Source organism: Telmatherina bonti (genome assembly GCF_933228915.1).
Source record: "Telmatherina bonti genome assembly, chromosome: 6".
Classification (NCBI taxonomy): domain Eukaryota; kingdom Metazoa; phylum Chordata; class Actinopteri; order Atheriniformes; family Telmatherinidae; genus Telmatherina; species Telmatherina bonti.
In genome coordinates, this window is record NC_136624.1 from 17,911,142 (window position 1) to 17,936,901 (window position 25,760).

Below are 25,760 nucleotides of genomic sequence, written 5' to 3' on the forward strand. Positions count from 1 at the left end.
CTAATTACACAGCAAATCAGAAGATATTTTGACCGTTTCTACAACCTGCAGAGGCACCATTTGGCATTCTAAAAGCAGAAATAATTAGCGCTCAGAGAGTGCAATGAAATTGTGACTTTTTGTGTCAAACAAGGTACATGAGGCAAAACATTCAAACTCCCGAGATGCTCCAAAAGCTTGTTTTGTTCTAATATTTACAAGCGACAGATCAAGTCAATATGTTGTTCCGAGCGTTAACTCTTTGAGATGACCAAGTCCTCGATAAACACTCAGTCTTCCAAATACCACGGATCTTCACTGACCCACACGCAGAAACATTTTAGGGGAAAAAAAACAACCTAAAACTCCACAAGACACGGTTCAACCATGTAACACAGTGGAGGTTACAGACTAATTGACAACCCTGCCCTCCTGGAAGTCTCAGCAAAACGCATATCAAACACACCCAGATACTACCAACTTCCTGGTTAGGCCAATCAGCATCATCTGACCAGGAAGGGAGTGCTAGCTAAAGCAACAGTTTTATCAGTAAGACTGAGACATGCAAAGATGGTTTACAGTCAAAATCCAAACCAGAGAAAAGCCTGAAAAACCAAACTAGTCTTTGAGGAAGCCGTTTTTTTTTTTCTCTTTACACTAAAACAAAGCAAACGTTGACTTCCAGCAAGTTATCAGTTTTGTTTGTAAAGTCAACAATCTCAACGTGTGTTTCATTTCACCCCGTGCCGAATCCGTCTGGAACCTCCTTTCAGGCACTGAAGACTGAAAACGTAACAATTCACCAGCAGGAAAAGGAAACAGTCACTTGTTCCGACTCATTTGTGATCGGCTGGAGTGGGCAGGAGGGGGGCTGAGCGATCGTTGGTGATGGTCCTTTTCAGCTTTACTTTTCTAATGAGAGTCAGCATATCTGCACCTCCGCCTTGCTGGGTCGCTTGCTCGGCGCCTGGGTCCTGGCTGGAGGAGGAAGGATGAGCCAGGCGCTGATAGTTAGTGCTGGGGTCCCGGTTGGCAGGTTCTCCCTGCGCAACGGGAACCTGGAGTTGGGCCTGGTGCTGTTGCTGGAACAATCTCTGATTCTGTTGCTGGTTCAACTGTTGCTGTTCCTCGCCTTGTAGGCGATAGTGATCTTGCAGATGCTGCTGCCTCTGTTGAAACTGTTGCTGTATTTGCAGTTGATGCCACTGCTGCTGCTGCTGACTGCGGAGCTGCTGGTTGTGCTGCTGGAGCTGACTGCGTTGCTGCTGGTGGTTGAGTTGTTGCTGTTGCAGGTATTCTCTCTGTTGTTGCTGCTTGACGTTCCCCCCCTCTGGTGGCAGGGAGGGTATGGTAGGTACAGGCACGGGAATGGGCATCTGACCTGGAACGAGTTGGTAGTATGGAGAGGAAGGAGGAGGTAAAGCACTGAGGCTCTGGGTGGAGGTGCAGAGTTTACTGTGACCCAAGCCTACCACTCCTCCAGCAGGGGGCGCTGTGAAAACATTCTCATCGCTGCCACCATTTCCTGCAAGGGCTTTGAAGGGAACTTGCGGTGTGCAGATGGGAATGGGAACCCCGCCGCTGATTGTACCTCTGCGATAAGTCGGTTTTGATGAAGGTTTGCGCCGGATGGTCGCTGTGTGGGACGGCAGCTGACGGACAGATCCGCCACTCAACTCACAATCAACCAATAGGCTGACGGTAGAAGCAGGACGTTTGGACTGAGCGAACTCCCTGTACTGGAATCTTAGGTCGGAGTTCCTCGGGATGGTGGAAGACTTGTCGAAGTCTGACTGGCTATTACCGTGAGACAGCTGATGGAAAGAGATGGAGTCAGCATCCCCATGAAGTGAGATCGACTCGCAGTCCACTGCAGAGAGAGAGAGAAAAAAAAAAAGACAATGTTAGTTTTCTGTTCGCATTAAGCCATTACCCACATTTACTGATTTGATTGCTTTGAGATTTTTATTCTGTTTCCGTCTCATCTGACACCCTGATGCGAGAAGCAGAAACAGCACATGGTTTCATCAGCAGCTCACTGGATGTGGATGGAAAGAAACAATCAGGGGACGCATCATTTGGGACATGCAAACAACAGAATGGTCCAAATATTTATGCTGAGAAGAAAAACTTCTGGGAAATGATGTGAAACACAGCAACATTATAAAAGTCGTACAGTTTCATGACACAGGATGAGGAATTGGGTTATACAGAGCAAAGGCGATGCTGTTTTAAAGGACATTTTTGTTCCCCAGGGTGCTCACAAACAACACACGCTCAGATATATCTGAGAGAAGGATGGCATGCCAGGCTCTGAAGATGAGAGCTACCTCAACAAAACTAAATGTTTCACTCATGGAAGTGAGACTTTAACAATAATATCTTGCAAAATCTGAAAGATACTTGTTACCTATAAACAAGCAAACACATCAAACCTGTTTCACTGCTGAAAGCAAAAACACACTAAGCTGTAAATGCATGCAAGGAGGAGATACTGGGAGATATACCACTCTAAAGTAAACAAATAAATAAATAATTACTAACTGAAGCTCATATGAAAACATGTAACCAACATGTTTAATGGAGGACATGATGCCTGTTTAACAACGGCAGCCAAATTTCAAGCTCTGCGGTAGAAATTTATTTTAGGTCCGAAAATTATAAGATAATCTTATTTTACGTATAGTTTAGCTAAAATGATAAACACATCATTGTCTTATCAATGATTTCCTGGGAGATTAATTTTTTATTACATTTGACACAGTATCATATCTATTACCATGTAATGCTGGTTGTACATTAAATGATGTAATCTGCCATAAACTACAGTAGCTGGTTGGTGCTGGTGTTGCTGGTAAGAGATTGAAAAAGCCCCTGATTTTACTTGCACTAAAAAAAAGCTGCAGAAATGACATGTCTGGAGAGTTTCCGTCAGGACTCACAGCACATCACAGCACAGAAACAGCGCTGGTCAAAATACATTCTATTACAGAGAATTGATTGTGATCAAAACTAAATTAGACTGGTGCAAGTAACATTTATCTAATAGCTTCCAGTTTTTTCATGTAAACGAAAGCTTCCCCAGGCATCAGAGTGAGTCACGGAGGGTTCTGCGCTGCATTGGACTGATACTTTTTACATTGAAAATGATTCCAACAGAGAATATTACACAGAAGACACTCTGATATACCTGTGGGATCCCAAAAACATCTTAAAAAAAAAAAAGAAAAACACAAAGGGCTGAAAGACTCTCCTTCTAAAGGAATATCCTTCTTCTAAATTCAGACATGACTAAATCATTATCTTTATTTTAATGTTATCTTTGTTGGAAAAAAAAAATCTAGTTGCAGTTTTCACGACTAATATTCCGACTGATCCAGATTAATCTTTAAATTCCAGCTTTTGTTTAGAGTTCATTCAGAAATATATTATCCATATGAGATGGAGGAGTGTCACGTGACACAAAAATATGAATTGCTTCATATTCGAGGAAGGACAAAAAGTTGAGCTATACCTGGCTGGAATCACCAACAGCAAGATGCAACCAACGGCCAAAACACTGAAGTTTCCTCTAAACTATGTTCATATTCTGTCCTTGTAGTAAAAACTAAACAGTCTGACGTTATTTATCTTATTTGCCGCACATTACGTTATTTCTCTTTGTGATTTTCTGTGCACAGAGCGAGTTTCATCCCAGTGCCACACACACACCCTGAGGTCCTCTGGTACCTGGTACCAGTACAAAGTTGCTGCAGCCTATCCAAGGCCAATTAAACTAACATGAATGTCTTTGGACTGTAGGAGAACAAACACGAGCATACATTGGAAGAGCAAACCCCACACAGGAAGGCGGCTGTCTGAACCCCAGCTGAGGCTTGAACCAAAACCCTTGTTGCTGAGAGGCAGCGGTGCTAACCACCACACAACCATGTGGCACAGTTTATTCACACAGAGAGGACTAAACTAATAGCGAGGTTTTGGTCCATCAGCCTTGTCTGTGGAACATCCTGCCAGAGAATTAATGTTTCCAAAGAGACATTTAGGAGCTCAGTCTAATATGCAAGTTTTGATAATAACTAGCAGGAGAGATAACATATTTTTCTAAGTTTACATTTCCTACGTTGGTTTCTGTTAAAGCCAGAAAATAATTCAAAATGAAAGATCTCAGGGTTGCACATTTTCCCAACAGTGCACGTTGCTCTCAGACTGCAGGCTTACTTGAAGCCCCTCCCATCCTCTATGTATAAACTCATGCTTTACACGTAATTTAAACAAATAATATCAACAAATACTGATCAATACTACACGATGAAAGTAAGCATGAATAAATGTGGATGGATGCCGGATGCAGGTGTGATGACATGCAAACAGCCCCTCACTGGGAGAAAAGCAGACGACAGGACAGACAGGCAGATAATCAGACAGGTAGTCAGAGACCTACCATAGGAGGGAGGATCTCTCCTTACAGCTGGAAGAGAAGGAAGGAAGTTTAACAAAGAAAATGAATCCAGTCAAAGGAGCACAACAGAGACCCAAACAGGAACAAATATTCAGCAGACGGGCAGGTGAACAGTCGGTTTTATCAGAACACCAGAAATAAGAAGAAAACACACATAAATGGTTCAGTCAGACAGATAAATTAGTTTTCAAAGTTTGAGCTCCATGAATGTGCTGCAATATTCTTCTCTTTAATATTTACTTTAGTCTGTATGAAGGTAGAGAGCAAAACAAAACTTTCTCTGATTCGGAGCCTGAAGGTGTCCAGAAATCAAAAGCACAATCATCCTTTAAAGTACCAGAATTATTTGTTTGCTTTAGTTGATTAAACTAGTCATTGTCAAACTAGAGTCAGCACTCACGGTGTGTGTGTATGGTGTCCTCGGAGCAGGACGGGGTTGTGGTCTGGGTGCTGTAACCGCTGGAACAATGTAGAGAGTCTCTGCTGCTTCTCTGAGTGTCCGAATTCATCACGCCCAAAGTCAACGCCAGCTGATCCCGAGCCGAGCAGGACTGAAGTAAAAAGTGCAGGAGGAAATATCAAGGTTCATTTCAAGTGTTCCAAATGAAGAGACAGAATTTACAAGAGACACAAAACCACGAGAAAATGTTAACGTACAACGTGTCTGTGCATCATTTTGAATTCAATTCTAATCAAACAAATATGAAGCAGGTTGCTGAAGCTTTTGACATGATCTGTACCAGTGTGCACTGGTTCACTGACAAACAAGAGACGCAATCAGACGAACACTGAGACGTATATACGCCTGTATCCAACATGTGATCTATGGTAGCCGCATAAAGCTACAACCTTGTGCACTATCCTCACCTCTAATGGTCCCATGTGTGACTCATAAAAACAGTTTAACTAATAATCTGTAACCTGGCACAGTGTGTGAGTGAGAAAGCTTCACACAGCTGAAATATAAAGGCCGAACAGTGAAACTCTTAGTGATGTTAAACAAAAGCAGAGACCTCTTAAATATAAGATGGATGGAGGGATAAATTAACAAGGAAGTAAAAGACAGTTTCCTGATAAAAGGAGAGAATGATGGATAGAGGATAAATGAGCAAGGAAGGACGAGTTAGATAAGTCAGATTTTCTTTTATATTCCATTTTTAGTAATAATCTTCTAATTTCTTCTAATTAAGAAATTAAACTTTTTTTAATTTTTTTTTTTTTTACTTAAGATGACTTCCCTGCAAGTTGACATTTCTCCTGTGTGTTGAACTGTAACACAGCAGTGTTAAAAAAAATCCTACTGATGGAGCAACTCACACAGTAAAACAATACACTGTTGTCATTTCCTGAGAGTAGATCTTGTCGTGTTACCTTTCCAGATGCAGACATGGCTCGAGCTCGCTCTCCGTGGTGGACATGGGTATTGTGCGGGGGAGCCAACAGGCCATTCTCTGCCCCACCGCTCCCCCCAGCCGCCAGCTGATTGGTGGAGCCAACAGTATCCTGTCATGAACAAACCAGTCAGCCAGTCAGTCAGCTTGTATTGTCAAGGTAAATACCATCATCATCAGCCGAGCATACAGAGGATAATCCCCTGGAGCCATCATAGAAGTCCTTCATTCAATATGCCAATCCCTTAAATTCACACTCTTTTACTGTGCGGCAGCTTTGACTGCAAGTACAAAGCAGGTATGAAGAGGCTAGAAGTGTGTTTTCATATTCTACACCAGCAGAGCAACAGAATGCTTTATAACAAGGTGAGACAGAGTAAGATTGACTCGTCTTGTTTTTAACAGTAACTTCTGATAAATGTGCAGGATTCCTTGTACCAGCAGGACTTCTACAACAGCCGCTGGAGAACCAAAACATCTTAAAACTATTACTGATTGGCTGACGATGACAATAACTACCAGAATGTCAGTCAAAATATCACACAAGAATCTGAAGAAATAATTTGTTTTATCACTTTGAAAATGTTATAATGAACTGCGTTTTTATGGATTTATCTTCTTAATAAAACTTTGACGACACGTCTACATATGGTGCACTTTCATAATCCAGAGGAACACTGACACCAACAGCAATGAAGAGCCAACGCTGACATAGTTTAACAACAGGAAGGTGTTTTGGTAGGATAACAGAGGGAAGATGTGCCGGTGGGAATAAGACTGGCTAAGATTTGGAGGACATGTGACGACATGATCAAACGTGATGAGGCGCTGCAAAATGCTTTGTCAAAATCACAAGACATTTTCTCTGCAGAACTTTAGATGATTGTGTGTTTTCTTTTGGGTTCAGGCTGTTTTAAGCCAAAAATGAAAAATGTAGCATCTGACTGAAATGCCGCTGGTATTTTACACCAGATTTTAGACATTTTACATGTCTAAGAACTAATATAAAAATGTGAGTGAAGGTAATAACAGATTAAAAAGGGTTAAAGTAAAAATATTAAAACAGAAAATAATGATCTTTAAAAAAAATCTAATGTGTCATTTAGGAAAAGCAGTAAAATGTAGCAGTGACATTTTGCAAGATTTATTGTGCTTATCTGTCAGTTTGTACTGACAGATAAGCACAATGAATGAGAAAGGCTAAATTCACACAACAGACGCAACTTAAATATTAAAACATTAAATATTAAAACATTAAATATTAAAACGATAACGATACATAAACAGTGCAGAGTAGTGTATATATGGAGAAAAAACTGACAAAAGACAATACTGACTTTATAAAATTCAGATCGAACTGACAGAGATATGAGGCAAAGCCAAACTTTAGTGGGATGAGGCTGGAGCTGGATATATGAGGACTGGTTGGAAATATTTTGACTGGGTGAAATCCGGATATTGGATGCAAAGGGTTTAAACTCAGAGTTATGGGCTTGGGATAAAAAGGTTGCACAACGGGGGATGCTGTGAGATGAGTCGTATTCGAGGTGATGGGAGACAAACAGCAAAAAAAAAAAAAAAAAGAAAAAACACAGGACGGTACTCGGATTTGGAAGGATGAAGTAGTTGTAATTATTTCTCACAGTGGTTAAATCTCTGCGGCTAACGCGGCGGCTCTGAGCGGGGTGGTGGCCGTAGCCGGCTGCGCAACCATAGCGACCACGGCTGCCCTGACGACCGAGGCGAGAGGGGGAGTTCCCTTCGCTGAGGGACCGCCCGCTTTCATCACAGCCATACAGCAGATAGGGTGAGACGGAGCGCTACACACAGGAAAGGGTTAGAGTGGTGTGTGTGTGTGCTTTTTGTCACTGTCAGAATAAAAGGTTTCTATTTTCAAGAGACTGAAAAGGAGATTTAAGTTTAGAATGAATTAAAATTAAGATATTAAGAGTCAAGAATGAGACAAATGCAATCATCAGTACTGTTTACTGTGAGGCCAAAAGTCTGCAGAGACCCTGATGAAACGTCCACATGCAAAGACTGAATATATGTCATTTATCTGGCGTTGTAACAGTTTTCACTTTGATGGTAAAGCTGCAGATGTTGTTTCCAACAAACTGGCCTCAGACAATCTGCTTCTAACCAGCAACAAGATCACTGATGTCACACCAGTACAAATACTGGTGTAGCATGACAGGACCAGGTCTGCAGGCAGGAAAACTTCTAAACTGAGATAAAAGCATAGAACTGTACTGCTGTAACGAAAGGGGAAAAAAAACCCACTGCTTTCATAACATTGTGAAGTATAATTTAAAATTTGTTTGTACAATACAGAGGAAAAAAAAAAAGATCCAAACCTAAAACAACCTCCTCAAACTAAACAATAAAAGAAGTGAGCAGGGGTGACCACACACTTTCGGTCATGGAGTGCAAATTGTATTCTTGTTTCTGTAAATGTTTGTGTGTGTGTGTTACCTGGATGTGTACTCCATCCACAGCACAGCTGATTGAGTCCAAGGAAGGAACATGTCTCACTGATCCACACTGGTAGTTGCTGTCAAACCACAAGCACTTCAGGTTAATTTTCCCTCCATCACGTTGCAGCGATGATCAGCAGAAATAAAAACGGTTCTACTCTTTCAGAACCTTTTACTGTAGAAGTGAGTTAAAGTTAAAGACAAATCATCAGACAATACGCATTTTAAACAGTGTGTGAACTTATAGATTAAAGAGTACAATTACAATAAGATTAAAAGAATACAGAAAGCTGTCCTAAGTGTATACAGGATATATATCTTAGAATAGCATAGTGTTTAAGAAGCTAAGTGTTTCTCCATCCACTGCTAACAATGGATAAATGAACTTTATGTCCTCCAGGGTGAGGTCTTTTAATGCCCAAACAGTTAAAGGAATTACTAAACTGAAGTTACAGGCAAAGTTACACCGGATGCTGAAAGTAAAGCTGTATATATTTGTGCCATTTGGTGAGATTTTATTCTGAACATTGGTGAATATTTTTCCCTATATTTTTGCAAACAGAGCTGTCTTTATTAACTTTCAGGTAAATGTTGATTTAAAAAGAAAGCAAGAAAGACAGAAAGAACAAAATAAAGTAATATAAACGAAAAGAAAAAAAAGATTTCTTGCTCCCTGCTACAACAGTGCCCAGCAGCCAAAGAGTTAAAAGACATATTATAGCCTGCTAGTGGTAAAGTGACATTTTTAATCACAGGCTGTCATTGAAGGGCGATCAAACAATGAATCTTACAAGAGCTTCCATCAGTACTTTGGTCATTCAACATTTCTAAGTAACACATATATAAAACCATCTGTGATTTTGTCTGACCACGTTTCTTTCTGAAAGACGATTCCCCACTATCCTCCCCATTTTTAATAATGCGTTGGACAGTTCTTAGTCCAATTTTAGTTTCCGCAAACTCTTTACATGTTTTCTCTGCTTGATGAATGCAAATGATTCGAAACGTTTCCAACAGACCAAAATCTTTTCCCAGGATTAAAAACTAGGATTGTCAAAATTAAAATGAAATAGAGATATTTTAAATCCCAAATTTCACATTTTGCATTCTCTTAGTGAGATTTGGCTGATTTTGGACATATACTGTAGGTGCCTTGTCACAGCTGAACAGTCTAACCAGAAACTATGACAGTTTGCCAGCCTCACATTTCGAGCAGGGGTGTCCTGCTCTAAATGTGAGGCTGCTAAATGTGATGTTTCTCTGCTCCAACACACCTGAATCATAACAATGAGTCACTGTGCAGAACTTTATGGGCTGTTGGATTCATTGAATTTGAGTCCAGTGGGTTGAAGCAGGAAAACACTGAAAACCTGCAGAACTGCGACCCTCGAGGACAGACTTTAGACACCCCTGATTTAGTGGATGGCCACAGGATGACCCATGTGATTTATCACACTGTGAGCCACTCAGTTGCAGCAGCTGGCATTATGGTCCACACCTCCTATCAGTATGACATTTATTAGTACTCATATTGGTACTCTGTTATTGGTACTATTGGTACTAAATAGACAAATGTAAGTACTTGTACTTGGTTTGAGAAAATATGGTTTTAATGTATTGCTAATATTTCATTAATATAACACCCATAATGTTGCATTTTACAGTGTTTTTTGTTTTTTTTTAAAGACCTTCTTGTTTTATGCAGTCCTGTGAGATTTAGCTCAAATCAGCCACATAGAGAAATGCTGTTAGAAGAGGTTCAGTCAGGTATAAACCATGTCGGCTGTAGAGTCACCTGCTGATGCTGCTCTTTCTGGACAGAGTGTTACTGGGAGAGGCTGGAGGTGTCTGATAGGTGTAGTGGAAATCAGAACCTTTCAGGTCCAAAATCACCTGTCAAACAAAATGACAGAGAAAGATGAGGACTCAGCTAACCAATTTATCTCACATGACCTAATCCCTACTGTCTGTTAGTTTCTCTCTCATTCATCTAGAAGGATTTCTGAAAACGGCTTGCCGCTGCAGCTTTAAACAAACATTACTCAGGGAGGAGAAGACTGTGCTTGCTGTGGGAATATTTTTAGTAGTAAATCAATACACATCTGTTGCTCATTCGAGTAACCACAAAACAGGCAGCGTATGAAACACTGAGTGAAAAAAAAACTATTTTGTATTCTTAAACTACACAATAACATGAACCGCTTCGGATAAGGATGAAGCACAATTTGCTAGTTTTAAGGGTGTTTTCATCCTTAGAGCTTGAAAAAAAAAAAGGCCATTGGGCTTAATATAAAAAAACCCCACAAGTTAACTCTTTCTGATTAAACATTTAGATGCAAATAAAAACAGAAAACCTTCCCTTCTACCAAGAGAAAAATATGCCATTTGGCCTAAAGTTAGCTAAAAAGAAGAGGTCAAAGGCCTCAAAATAAAGAAAGAGAAATGAAAAACACCTGTTCACTGGCTGCTGGGAGTTTATTGGGTTCAGCTGTCAGGTTGGTCAGATCTTCCAGAATGGTCTGTAGGTGGGTAACCTCACTGAGCATGTTAATCTCATGGTCCTACAAACACACATTAGAACTGACAGTTATAGCAATTTTACTGATTTGCAAGGCCAAAAAGAAAGAAAAATAAAACACACACACAGCTCAAATGCAAACTGACCAGCACAGGCTTCAACATGCTGACAAAACTGCAGAAACGAGCTCTTTCTTCGATCATTGCTTTGCACACAGCTCGCTTTTCTGTTTCCTCCAGAACAGCGTAGCGCACGTTGACATCCTGCAGAGCGCTGTCCAGCTGACCCCGAGCTTCGCCCTTCCCTACAAAAAGCACAGATAGAGGACAGACTGGCGTTAGTAAATACAGAAAAGCAAGAGCAAGAACTCCTGATCGGTACTGTGTCGGTGAATGACGTGCAATGCTTGTTGGAGCCATCTGTAACAACACAGACAGGAAGGACATTAAGGAACATCTACGACTTTATCAGTGAATTTAAATAATATGAAAATACACTCGGACTGTGCTTCAAGTGCTTCAAGTGCTTCACACTTTAGTAGATGTCACCACCAGGGGTCCCTGCAACTCTATAATGCTCATATAAAAGCAGTATGGACACATGCAACACGCACACATTTGCTTGTCATACACACGCTGCCTGACCTTGTCCTGTTACTACAGAGAAGCAGTACTCTGAATGTGGCATAGCACCTGTATTAAAATTCATTTGCTTGATTTTAGTTGTCGAATTAATCATATTTAATTACAATTTCCTTCAAAAATCAACATATCGGACACAGAAATGATGCTAATCTGAGAGGCAGAGATATATGATCTCTTTTCCTTGGTCAGTGATGTGATTTACTGCACTGTTTGTTGGACTCCATCAGCAGCATGTGAGCTTAAACCAGCCTTGCTGCACGAGTACGTCCTGGAAGAGCACATGACAAACCCTAAAAACTAATTCACCACTTCAGTGTTTCTTAGAAACAGCTTCAAGTACACCAGCCAGAGCAATCTTCTGATCTTTAGCAGTCTGACTTGTAGATGGTGTTTTTCCTAACAAATCTATGTGGCAATAAAAGCCCTGAAGCGTCTTCTAGACATTGAAACACCAAGCAGGACAATTACATGTTTAGCTGTGACATATATTCATTATTTAGACTTTACATCACTGCGTAGTGAAACAACACAGTCTCACAGGTGGTACTTTGTAATTTTAGAAGCTGGACATGTCCTTTTCATTCCAAACCTACCTGAGACCTACAGACCTACATCAAAGCAGATGCATTTCCTCTTCAGTCTGAACTATCACATGTCACACTGACAGGCTGAAGAATAGGCTCATATCCCCACAGCTAACAGATTCCCGATTGTTCATCGAGAAGCTTAAACACCCAATAAGCCTAAAAATAGGGGAAAAAAACACATTTGTCCAGCGGCAGAATTTGAATCTAAAATAATCACCTTCATAAAACTAAAAAACTTCAGGACCATAAACAAGATTTTCTTCAGAATTTGTTTAAGTCTTTAACCAGTTGTAATAATAATCAGACTTTATGATACAATGTGTTTCCTTTATTTGATGCCCCAAATCTCTATTTTAATACATCTTTAGAATAATAAGCCAGATCACCTGCATTGGTACGCTTCCCACAGGAAGTATCTTCTCCCATTGCCGGCTATTTTATTGGTTAATTGTATTGGTGTAATGGTTTATATACAATGTTTAATACAGCGATAGGGAACCTTGGCCCGCGTCCTGCAAGTTTTTCATGTGTCCCTGTTCTAACATACCTGGTTCAAATTAATGAGTCACCACCCAGAACTTGATAGGTTGTTGGATCCATTTGACTTTAAACAAGTGTGCTAGAGCAGGGACACATGGAAAACATGCAGGACTGCGGCCCTGGAGGACCAGGCCTCCCCACCACTGAGTTAATATGAAGCCAGTATCAGCTGATAATGACACCAGTGCCGATACCAGTATTGTGCATCTGTAGTAAACATGTACTTGAAGGTTTCCTTCAGATGCCATAGAAAAGGACAGCAGGCAGAGGTGAGAAAAGTGGCTTGCTAACTTCTTGTTGGGAGTTTGCAGTGATCGCTTTGCTGTGGCTCTGTATTTCACCTCAGTTTGTTAGAATCCTCCCCTGGTAACTTCTGCTATTTTGTAGGTAAATAAAAGCTGACAGGGTGATTAAAAAGCAAAGTTTTCTTATTTTACTTATCAAGGTTGCAGCTGCTAAGCAAGAAGTCAACAACATGTGACCTAAACCAGTTCTGACAAAAGCAAAACATTTTACTTCATTCACCAGCATGTCCTAACGATCTTTATGGTGACGATGAGATTAGGGCCCTGCAATGAATCAAGGCAATAATGGTGTGAAACCAATGATTGAAGCTGGACCCGGTTTGGACCAAACACACAGCAAGAACACTAAAGAAAAAAAAAACTGAAAGGGAAACAATGCAGGATTTGTTTTGAAGTAGTCTTATTTCCATCCATGCACCAAGAAGTTGAAGGCTTCTGAGGATTTTTCTTTTTTTCTGCCCTGGAGAAGCTCTCATCGCCCCACCCCATCAGAACATCCTCCAAACAAGTCTGCTTTGCTATAAGATATATAAATGATGTCATACTAAGAAGTCCACAAGGGTCCATAAAGGCCCTTTTGAAGACACATGAGCATGCCGGCTGATAACACACCTGGATCAATCTCCACAAAGAAAACAAGATACCAGACAGAAGAAAGCAGAACAATCTTTTTTTTCTTGTTGTAGAAATATTCCTGAACAATGTCTGCACTACATACTTACATGAATGTATGGCAGGGACGGCATTTGCACAGCAGACCAAAAAAGGGGGAATCAACATGATGACATGCACATCTGTAGAGTTCCAGTCAGTTTTCACACATGAACATGAAAAACATGAATTTCCCTTTAATGTTGGACAAGCTTTAAAACCACAAGTGTCAAACTCACTGTAAAGTCTGCAGTAGCTGGACTAAAGTCAGATCAAAGTCATTGGGATCAAACTTTTTAGGTCTATGAACATCTGTACCAAATTCAACAACAACAGTACAAGAGCAGAACTGCGGCTAGCATTACAAAAAAAATGAAAGTCAGCTCTAGTATTTAAAGCTGCATTATCAGATCCTTACTACGTATCAGGAACAATGTTATGAAAGCCTGAAGATGTTGGCAGAGCTAACTTATAACTCAGCGGTATGCTGTTGATCTAAGCCTGAGCCTCGTGGCTTCAGCCCTGCAGGTAGAGAAAACCTGCAGGGCTCAGATCAGAGGACCACCCGGCTGTTGTAACACAACCAATGAATGTAAAAAAAAATAAGCCCTGAGTTGGTAAAGGTAGTTCAGATCTCCGTTAACAAGAAGGAGTCTCAGCACAACTCCAAGAGCTGCAATATTTGTAATAAATTCTTTAATTCCACTTCATTACATATGGAATATCTACGGCAGCATAGAGTTTATATTAGAATCTCAGGCATCAGGGACAAATTTACAGAGTCAGCAATAAAAGACAAGAAAGAACTCTGCTATTCACGATGGAGTCCGTTAATGAGTCCAGCATCATAGGAAGAAGAATGATGGTCAGGCTGATGGACAATATTTGACCCCAAAGCAGCATTTTTTTTTAAAAAAACTGTATTTTATTAGATGATCAAATAATAGACCAGGGGTGTCAAAAGCTGGTCCTACAGTGTCGGACATTAAATGGATCCAACAGCCTATGAAGCTCTGCACAATGAGTGATTCATTTGAGTCAGCTATGTTGGAACAGGGATACATGGAAAACCTCCATGATTTTGGCCCTCAAGGACCGAAGTCAGCTACATTAATGTCAGGGAAGTTCTATTTAATTGCATTTCCATTCCATTCCATTCAAAACAGGAGACAAAAAATAAAAAAAAATATCCCTGGTTTGATAGTTATTTTTCCTTAAAATAAAGTAACAAAAGGGCCAAAGACACCAAGGTTTTAGCGGAAGTGTCCTGCGTGTATCGGTGTACCAGGAAATTGCGCAAACAAACATTTTGATAAAATGCGTTAATTTTTTTTAACACACTGACTGACTAAAAGGACAGAAATAGGGTTTACAAAAAAATACAGAAAAGCAGAATGGAGAGGAAAGAAAAGATAAAGTTACACCAGACAGAAAGTAGAGCTGCAACTATCGAGTACTTTTGGAATCGGGCACTCTGTCGATTATTTCTTTGAGTAATCGAGTACTCTAACGATTATTTATTTTTTTATTATAATTTGTAAAAAAAAAAAAAAAAAAAAAAAAAAAAAAAAAAAAAAAAGAAAGAAATCAACCAAAGTAAATCTATAAATGTATATTTGTGAAGCTGTTGCATGTGTTGTTACTACCTAATGCATGAGGAAATTTTTTTAAAATATGATACTTTTAAAATGTGCCGACATGTTTGTGCACGCGCTCAATGTGTGGAGAAACAATTCTCAAACAATCGCTAATTACTGCCTTTTAAAAGTTTTAAAAGAAGAATTCACATATAAAGAAGGACAGTCTTGTAAACATGTCCAAAGTATCATAATTAGCCTATGTCTTGGTGGACGACGCGCCTGTTAAAAGCGTGTCTGTTTAATACGGAATAACAGTTTGCTGCAGGAACAGAGGCTACGCCTGCCGCCACACGCTGCCTAAAACATGCGCTTTGACTCTGCGTGTGTGCGGGAGAGACAGATGAGGGATGGATTACAAGACTGTTAATGTGCTTTAGCAGCCGACACCTCGCCATGCCTCGTCATTGCTGACTGATATCACCGGTTATAACACTGTACATTTTAACAGCCGCTGCTGCTGTTCATATAAATCGCGAAGCTGAATCTCCGCCTGGAGCGGTGAAGTGTCGGGGGGTTCGTTTCAGGTGCTGCAACATTGACACCTGCTATACAGCACACACACTGCACTACGTTTTCTGCCCTTTTCAGTGAGAAATGGTCCCACACTTGTGACTTTTTCGGCCTTTTCCTCCCCTCTTCTTCATTCTCTGTCATTAGAGACCAAAGCAACGAGAATCTTCAGACAGAAATAAACCGCTCGCCACTGCTGTTTGACACGTCCGTCATCAGTCCGGGTGAAACAGTCATACTGTACAGACAAACCGTAGGCGACACTGCAGATTCTGTTTTTATATATTTTATAAATGTTTAAATATTTTATATGTTTACTGAAACAGTGATGTAGTCCCTCCGAACAGCGCAGTGGTCTGAGAATGCCGTGATGATGCATAAATTCAAATATATCACCACGTGATATTTATCAAACGATGCGTCGAGGCAGATAATTTGCCTCGATCAATTTTTGTACTCGAGTTACCCGAGTAATCGTTGCAGCCCTAACAGAAAGCGATGGTCCTTGAAAACAGAGACACCAGACAAACTGCTTCACCTGTACAGGAACAACAGAGAACATGCTATGGCCTTTGCAGGAAAACAAAGCTAACAATCATGAGGAGTACCAATAAGAGATGAAAAGGCAACTTTATATTACATATACATATATATAAATACATATATATACATATATATATATTAACTAAAGCCAAAGTACTAGACACACACAAACCAAAAGCAGCCATTAGTATAAAAACCCACAGAGCTACACAGTGGCTGTGGCAGCATGTAGAACATACAGAGTGAAGAATGTTCAAAAAGTATGATTATGCAAATGTGACCAAGCCTGTGCAAAGGTCAGAGGCAGGCCCGGGGGACCCCGAGACCCGGGCAGTCAGCAACCATCCTAAAGAACCTTGCTCCTTCTCCCGTCTTTGTCTCCAGTTATTTCCCACTTTAAGTTAACACATTGTATGCCATATAATGTCAGATTTATCAGTTACCAGTGAAGCACTATAAGAGAAAAGACAGACATAAAAATAAGCAAATGTATTCAAATTATTTAAGAACTCACCTCCTGAAGAGTTATTTGCATATTATAATTCATTAGTCAGTTAATGCAGTACATGATCTGAATGTGTTTCTATCTAAAACAGAAAAAGAGCCCAAACTATGTCTCTTCAACTGATTTCTGAGCTTAGTATTCACCTAATTTCTGCAGTTTTATTCTTTTGTTATTCAGACATTTCTGTAGCAAACAAACACAAGTTATTTATCTTTAACAGACAGAAAAAGAGTGAAAACCAAAGTGACAGACAGTAAATCCTGTGGAAAACAGTGAGCGGCAATTTCCATAGCCAAGCAGGCACACTGCGAGCTTTGTGCCATGCACTCAATCCAAACAGTCTGTTCACTCAGGTGTGTGTGCGGGAACACGGAGAAGACTGAGGATAATTTCCATGTTGCTAACAGGAGCTGTGTGTTACTGTGCTGTTAGTCTGATGTCTGGCCTCTGTGGAAACACACAGGCTGCATGCTGTCAGGCGCTCTTTCTGTAAGGCTCTGGCTCACTACCCACAAAAACACAGAGCCTCCGTCCTGCACCGGGTCAAATCACTCAGTCTGTTAAAGGTGAAAGGCAGTTCAAATAGAGTAAATTCTCACCAGCTAGGAAATGTGCTGTGTCATGTTTGTTTCCAAACAGGATCTTTCAGGCTTTTCGTCATAAAACTGCAGTTTATTAGAAGTACTTTTAGACCAGTTTGTATTAACCATGCAATTAAAATATCCTTTCTAGCTCAGTGACAAAAAAAAAAAAAACTCATATCGCAGACTGAAATGCCTCTCAGGTCAGCCAAAGTCTGAGTAATTCAGTAAGTCAGACACATGGAAGCAACCAAGTTAAAATGTGAGGAATTTTCCCCATCACGACACTTCCCAGTGATCATATGTCACTGTTATTAGTCTGTGGAGATGTTTCCACATAAGCTGAGTAGGTGTAACCCAGAACAACAGTCTGACCTCACAAAGAATCTCAAAAGACTAATCTAAATGAGCTTCTGGATTCACAAGTGATGTTTGTTTAAGGATTAACTTGCTGTTTTATCATTCTGCCTGCTAAACAAAGAAAAAAAAAAAAACTTCACGCCTCAGGAGTAGTTTATGCTTTTGTAATTTGTCAATCTGCGAAGAATGACAAGAGTGGAATTTTGTCACCTTCCCATTCCGAAAAGAGCGTGTAAAGACCCTCTGTAGATGACTGTGAAAGTCTGTAAACAGAACATCTAACAAGTGGATCAACTGTGCATGAGCAAGGAAAACAAAACACCCTCTCTTCTCAAAACTTCTGAGATTTTCTTACTTTCTTACTGAGCAAATGAGGACAGAGGGAAGGAACATGTATCAGGATGGTGAAAGACTCAAGGCGGTATGGAGCACTATCTGCTCCACTGCTCTGCTGAAACGTCTCCATATACATCTGTTTTTATCACGACTGACTACTGCTTTGAGACGCATTAAGTCTAGACTTTCTGCATCTCACAGCGAGTATGTCGTCACTGTCAGACTGGGCAGGTAGTTTATGTCAGGTGATAAACGTTTAATGTCTCCACTGATTTCCCAACAACAGGTTTAGACATGAAGCAGCTGGATGCAGAAACTAAGTATACAAATGATCATTTTTTTCACCATTCACCTAGTTTAACCTCCTCCTCTTCTGTGCAGGATACTTTTGCCTTCAACATACCCGGCTTCCTTTTTAATCTCACTTCACTATCCAACTCTATTCCCCTCTTTGCAATCTCTCTATCTTCTCATTTATTTTTTCCACCTTCCAACAAACTTTGACTTTCCTACCTCTTCTGAAATCTATCTTCCCCTCAACTTCTCTGTTTTTCCCCATTTTTCCCCTTCAGATTCAATCACTTAACTTCTCCCTCAGATCTTTTTGCTGTTATTTGCCTCTTTAATAGCCTCTATCCTCCATCCCGCATCATTTGATTCTCCTTTTATCTGCATCTTCATCTTTCCCTAACCACATAACAGCCCTGTGACATCATCTTTTTCCTCCCCTCCATCCTGGAGGTCTGAAATAACCACAAACCCCAACATCCATCCTTATTCCTTCTAACTCATCTTTTCCTCTTCTCAGGAAGGAGTTCCCATTTATTTGTCTTGCCATAAACTTGGTTATATATATTTTCTATTGACACATATTTCTGTTTCTATCCTCTGTGTATTAACCGTGTGGCAAACACAAAGATCACATAGACTTAAACCAACCTCTTTTCGGGTGATTTTCCTCTTTGTTAACCATTTATATACCAGTTACAGTTCTGCTTAAACCCTAGACTAGGGGTACTCAGTTTGGTCCAAATTAATGAGTCTTTCTGCAGAACCTTATTGGCTGTTAGATCCATCTAATTAGATTCAGGTGTGTCAAAGCAGGAATACATGCAAAACCTGCTGGATTTGAAGGACCAAACTGAATAACCCTGCTTTAGACCATGCATGTGTTTTATGTCCATATAGAGACATGGATTCTTTGTCTGCCTTTGTTTCCTCAACGTCCCTCCCATTATCTGCTTCTCTCTGTCAGCAGTTGGAGATTCCCTTTTCCTCAAGTAGTTAAATACCACATAATGATAGATGTATGATACACACACACACTCAAAATCACATGGGATAATTAGAGAAGGGACAGATGTTTACTGTTTGCTGGCTTTCTTTTCATTCTACGCAGATTTGTGTCAGATAAAAGCAGAATCTGTAAAAACGATCTGAGAAAAGAAATTAGTTCATGGAAGTTTCAGGAGTTAAAGAAGGACAAAAAGACTCATAGCGAGAGGACAGAGAGTTAACATAGCTACATGGAGCTGCATGGAGATGCAGCTGTGATGCATCATTAGTATCTGGACTCTCTGCACATTCATACAGACTGAAAAAAGAAACAAAATCTTCAATAAAGCTCGTCAACACATTGAAAAACTGTTTCACACTCAAAATAGCTGCCTTTCTGTTAAGTTCTACTCTGAAACTACAGCATTTGCCAACACTGTTACATATCATATTGTGTCTTCAAGTAATCAGCCCGCTATACACCAAGGACAATTAGAATGGGGAGCTCTGAATGTTGTACTGGTCATTAGGCAGGAAAAAAAAAAACTTGTGAACGTGGAGCTGTGGCGTTTCTAACTGATTTACTGATTGTCTGTCTGAGCCTTAAAATCCTCAAAAGCACAACGAATAATCTGAGTGACACTTATCAGGTACATGAGTAGGATTTTGTCAGATCATCTCAACTGAGAAGCAGCTCTGATCCTCAGCACTCACTGTAGCTGTGTGCATACATTTCCTCTGCAAAGTGATGGGATCATTGTGTCCACACCAGGATATAACCAAACAAATAAATTTAAATAAAGTTTCTCTATGCAGCCTGGGACTGTGCGCCTCCTTCTGATCTGCGGTGGTTAATTTTAATATTCAAAAAATTCTAAATATAAAGTATCCACATGCAAAAGCAAGTAAAGGATGAGATTTGATATCTGATCTCGCACAATGCTCAAGATGGTTGATTAAAATAAAATACAGAAACCATGAAAATGATACAGAAATGGACAAAACAAGGCAAATGAAGAAAAAGGCAAAAACATGTTCAGAGATGTTAAACCCACATCAGACGTTGTTCTGTTTACCCTAGGTGGGTCTGCACTGAGACTTGTGATGTGTGCACGCGCTATTTCCGTGTCTGTGCATTTGTGGATTGGGCAGAGAGAGATACAGCGAGAGAGAGAGAGAGAGAGAGAGATACAGCGAGAGAGAGAGAGAGAAAGAGAGAGGGAGGGAGGGAGAGAGAGAGAGAGAGAGAGAGAGAGAGAAACAGAGCGGGCATTCTTATACTGGCTTCAATGTTCTGTTTTGATCTTGGTTTGTGTGTCTTGTGATGTGCACAAATGTGGGTTACTGCATGTGCTTGAGACTTTTTATTCTACTTAAGGCAGTCTGCATTCTTTCTCGAAAAGCTTTCAGTTTCTGACATTATGGGATGTGAAGACTAAATGAAGCCATGGCAACAGCGGGTGTGTCTGATAGCAGGTAAGGACACAGACCAGGTGCTTGCCTGGAGGTTTTCCATGGCAACTGTCCAAAGATCAAGTCTGGAGTCAGAAAAAAAGCCTCTGAGCACAGTTAGAGTAGGTAGACTGAGTGAATCCAAACTAGTCCAAAATCAGAACCTAAAAGCATTGATTTATGACTAAAAAGCTCTAAATCAAGTCTGAATGTCCAAACTGAAGTCATAAACAAATCATTATGTCTGTCAGCTGGTCTGCACTGATAAACAAGCCCGTCTGTCTGCCTTGGAAAATGTGGATGCAGAAGCATCGATTCAAAAGGTTTCTATTATCAAGAAAATGTACATTTTGTTGCACCTTAAGCAGGAAATCAGGTCAGTCCACGAGAAAAGGTTAAAGTCTAAATGAAGTCACAAGTCTCTGATGTTAAAGTCAAGACTGAAGATCTCCACAAACCTGAAAATCCACAAAAGTGTCAATCACCTTTAGCATTTGCCCCATGGGGCAATTATCTCAGTTGAGAAACATGTTATCAGAGAGATTATTTCTCTCCTTGGGGCATCAGGACAACTGTAATACAACATGTTGGGTTTTTTTTTAAATGTCTTCAGCAGAGGGCAGGATGGATGGACTCCTCGCATCTGTTGTTAATCTATGTGGAGAATTGTTTTCTTATTTGGCACGGTGTTTCTTGGATCCAGTTCTAATATTAACCTTCACCAATTATTGGAAAAAAAATGGACACAGTGACAGTTCTGTTAAGTATGGATGACACCCCAATGCATGTAAAAAGAAATGGGTTCATCTTACCTTTCTTGACCTTCTTCTGCAGTTTGATGGTGTCTGATGATTTCTTCTTGATTTCTGCTCTGGCCTTTTTATACTCTAAGCAAGAAAAATGGATGTATAATAAAAGTGTTATATCTCTGCAGGTATGTGTGTGTCAGTGTGTTAACGTACCTTTGGCGTGGTCTTTGTCCAGCTGACTGGCCCTTTTCTTCCAGTCTTCCATTGTTGACTCAAGTGGAGTGATGAGACTTTCAGACAGAGCTCTGAAAACATTAAGAAAAGTTTAGCCTTCTTAATTATTGTGTTTTACCTCGTTTTATTAAAGAAAAATAAAACTGTAAACGGCGTGTTCATATCCACCTGGCTTTCAATTATTTATCTTCTGGTGGGTTTCATCAAATAAACCCATATTTTGTCTTTTTACACCCAATTTTGGATTCAAATCAAGTCTGATGAACTGAAAATGAAAGTAATTTACTAATTTTGAGACCAATTTTTCATCATTCCTCATAAAATTCACCACAGTAAAACTTAAAACACACATTTTCTTTCCACATATTTTTTTATTTTTTAAATCAAAACACAAAAAATAAAACACAAACAACAATAAAAAAAAACAAAACAAAACAAAACAAAAAAAAAACTTTGTTGTTACTCTCAAGTTAACGTTGGGGAATCAGACTCCTTTTTAATGCTCAACTCAATGAGAGACGAGACAATTGCCTGCAGAGATGCAATAAAGACTGGGAGGGTGCAGATCTGGGGAAGAATACAAGAAACTCTGCAGCATTGTGAAACTCAGCCTTCACACTCCTCAAGTGATGAAGAAAAGTGATGAGAAAATCTTATGAAAGGACACTTTTCATAGTTGCACTCCATTAACCAGGTTTTATAGAAACGTGTTATTTGTGTTGGTAAAATGCAAAATCTCATTGTTGCCAATCCAACTCTAAAACATGAAATTAAGACTCTTTTGGATATTTTTTGTGACAGAGACTGGCAGGCTCATTTAGATCGAGGAAAGGATGGTTGCAGAAAAATACAGACCACCACCCCCTGACAAGTTTTTTGGGTGTCCTCAGTACCAATAAAAATTTTCATTTAAACAAGACAATAAGCCAGAGCACACTGTCAAGAATACTAAGGATTAGCTTCCGTAAAATGCTGAAATTCCATAATTTCTATGAATTTGAGGTTTAGACAGACTTCACCGAGTCAGTCTGAACCTCAACCCAAAGAACAAAAGGAAGGAAACCAAATAGACAGTTAATAGTCTGAATTTTTGCTGTATTTTTATGAGATATAGCACTTTTTGAATGTACTATTTTTAACAAATAAACATTTCGTGGGGGTTACTAAATGCTCAAACAGCAAAATTCTACAGTTGTAAATGGCGACGACAAAGGAAGGAGTAATGCAGAAGTAGTGACAGTGACAGTAAAGACGGGTGAAGTCATGACAGCTCTCTCCTGTCACACACACCTACTTAGATATACGCTGTCATGCACTACTATATGTCATCTGAGTGTAATTAAGTGTCTGATTCCCACACTGTCAAATTCAAGTTGTCATCACGCAGTCATTCGCAGCTTCACCCGTCTTTCCCCCTTGTAAACACCACATCAGATGCTACTGTGTCTAATGAATGCAAACATGCGTGTAGATGTTTATGTGTCTTACGTTGTGAACAGTTTGAGCTTGGATTCGATGCTGCGGTGTCTCAAACACATCCTGGTTAGCGCTGAGCCAATCTCTTTGGTAGCACCTGGAACAATTAATAAAACAGCCTAAAATTAACAGGAAAAATTTTTTTAAAAAAAACATGCACACACCAGTTAAATAGCATTTATCTGCTGTTGAAATGCAAATGAAACCTAAAACCTAAAATATTTCCCTTAAGTCTGTCTATAACTGGTCCAAGATCACCCAAGCATATAAAGAACTTATCACTAAATCTGTGTACAAGTTTGTGTGTGAAAGAAATGAAGCAAAAAGATTTTAAACTATGTTTTGTGTGTGTGTGAGTCAGCTGTAAAGCAGTTCTCCACTTTCACTTCTACCAAGCACTGCTTTACACTGTGCAGTCCAAACCTAAAGCAGCATCTTATTAACTTCGTACAACCGTACAACAGAAATCTCTACAGTAAACCCATAAAATGAGAGGGATGCATTTGTGGGTGTGTGCCGTCATTGCATCATGTTAAAGGCTAATAATGAAACCAATCTGATTAAGATCTTATGATGAATGTTGAAATGTGTAAAAATAATGCATGTAGGTGCATGTGTCTCATTTCGTTAATGAATTATGTAAGGCGGTGAGCATGTCCTTTCACAACCAGCTTAGATTAATGTTACGATATCAAGTTACACACACACACACACACACACACACACACTTATCACAACCTAAAGCTCTGAGATAAAGTACACAACAGTCCCACTTCATGCGACAATGTGACAACGATGGCTTGTCCGTACAAGCAAGCAGAGCAAAACAGAGTTTTCAGGTCAAACACGTTTCAACACACTGGCATGTAATCGCAGAGTGACAAGCAACTGACCGAAGCAGCTAGCTGACAAACACACTTCAAAAATATACATGATTGGAGGAAAAAAGTCAAGTTAATTAATTAATAAAGAGAAACACGGTCTGCATTTTTCAGTGTTTCAGAAGCATTTAATGGCACATGGACCAAAACTGAGAAACCACATTTTATTTTTTTTGCAATCTGGAACATTACTTTATAGCCTACTTTCATTTTATCCCACTATGATAGATGCCAGCAACTGGATATCAACCCACACTAAAGAAATGCAAGAGAACATCAGAAGAAGAGAGGAGAGGAAAGAGTAAAAGTGACAGAGCAATAGATACGACAAAGTCAGCTTCGGATTGACTTTTAATGGCTGGAGGGAGCTCATGAAAGTGACAAGGTGCATGACGGATGCTGAATTAGCCTTCGTTAGAGGACAGGAAGGTGAGAAAAATCTAAAGAATTTCACCAATGTTGCTTGATGTGTCAAGCCAAAGATCATTCCAAAGTCATTACAGACTCTGCAAAAATAGAGAAATTTGTTTGTTTTCTCGAGGTGTCAACAAAAAGAACAAAGTTCATTTTAGCCCATAATTCATACGCCAGGAGAAGCTACGCCTGCGCTACGGCAGGGATTGGCTGATGATTGGATTTCTTCTTTTCTAACGAAACAACAGTTTCTCAGAAAAAAATACACATCTTGGTACATCTTAACATCTTATTTAACATCTTTTTTAGGAAACATCCATTTGCAGATGCTCAACTGTTCCCTTGATACTCGTCTGGTTGGAGGTCATGATTTCATTACACCTGCGACGAGTAAATAAACATTTTGTGTATCCATTGGGATGACACGCAGTGACTCAGACAGTGAGAGTAGAACTAAAGGGAAAGGGGACCGTCAGATCGACAGCTCATCTTCCGTCATCCTCACACAAACAGAGTTGAGCTCATCGTAACTGTCTGTGTGCCCGTCAGTTTGTACGCAGACACAACGCCTCCTGTTAAACTAATCATTCATCACACTTAAATGTTTCAGTGGTGAGGATGTGCAACATTTTGCATTTCATTTCTTCTTTTTATGTGTATTACTTTCTGAGTTTGTATGACATATCAAAGAAAAATCAAACAGATTAACAATTTGCAGATCTAAAGTGTTTCTATTATTTATTACTGCTGTAAATATTATGCTTTGGACTGCTGATTGGCCAAAACAAGCAATAAATGAAGATCTCAGAGGAAGCTCTGTGACATAATGATGGGCATTTGTCCACAACTATTCTAATTATTTCATAAAACAACATGTGATAGATTATATATCTGACAGTTTAATAAGAAATGAAAATGTAAGCGATACAATATTGTGATTTATCCAACAGAAACAGCGAGGCAGTCTTCCAGTGACATTTGCTTTCATTCACAACATTCATGTCTCCTGTGATCGAAGTGATACAGCAGATTTACACTGAATAGTTCGTACTGTGAGAGTCCACGCTGAGTCGCTTCGGGTTGTTTGAATATCTAAACCTAACAGCTGCATGGAGAGGAAACAGGAAGGCAGGCACACAAGCTGTGAAACTAAATCATGAATGACATGTAAAATAGAACATTCAAGATGACTGATCAGGTATGTGCTTGCTCAGTCAGCAGGAAGTGATGTCATGATGGCATAGACTTTACGC

At 39.8% G+C, this 25,760-nt stretch overlaps 1 protein-coding gene across 1 annotated transcript in view; it reads right to left on the reverse strand.

The window, feature by feature from the left end:
* Positions 1-815: 815 nt before the first annotated feature.
* Positions 816-25,760, reverse strand: part of mtss1 (MTSS I-BAR domain containing 1) — a gene marked incomplete at its 3' end in the record, with an annotated part of 60,706 nt that continues 35,761 nt past the window's right edge. The window contains exons 4-15 of the mRNA XM_079241992.1: positions 23,225-23,309; positions 21,716-21,807; positions 21,566-21,640; positions 10,971-11,128; positions 10,760-10,867; positions 10,102-10,199; positions 8,305-8,383; positions 7,473-7,649; positions 5,810-5,941; positions 4,839-4,989; positions 4,421-4,447; positions 816-1,849 (exon numbers count right to left, since the gene is read on the reverse strand). Of these exons, the coding sequence (XP_079098118.1) occupies positions 816-1,849; positions 4,421-4,447; positions 4,839-4,989; positions 5,810-5,941; positions 7,473-7,649; positions 8,305-8,383; positions 10,102-10,199; positions 10,760-10,867; positions 10,971-11,128; positions 21,566-21,640; positions 21,716-21,807; positions 23,225-23,309 (2,216 nt within the window). The remainder of the gene's footprint in view (positions 1,850-4,420; positions 4,448-4,838; positions 4,990-5,809; positions 5,942-7,472; positions 7,650-8,304; positions 8,384-10,101; positions 10,200-10,759; positions 10,868-10,970; positions 11,129-21,565; positions 21,641-21,715; positions 21,808-23,224; positions 23,310-25,760) is intronic.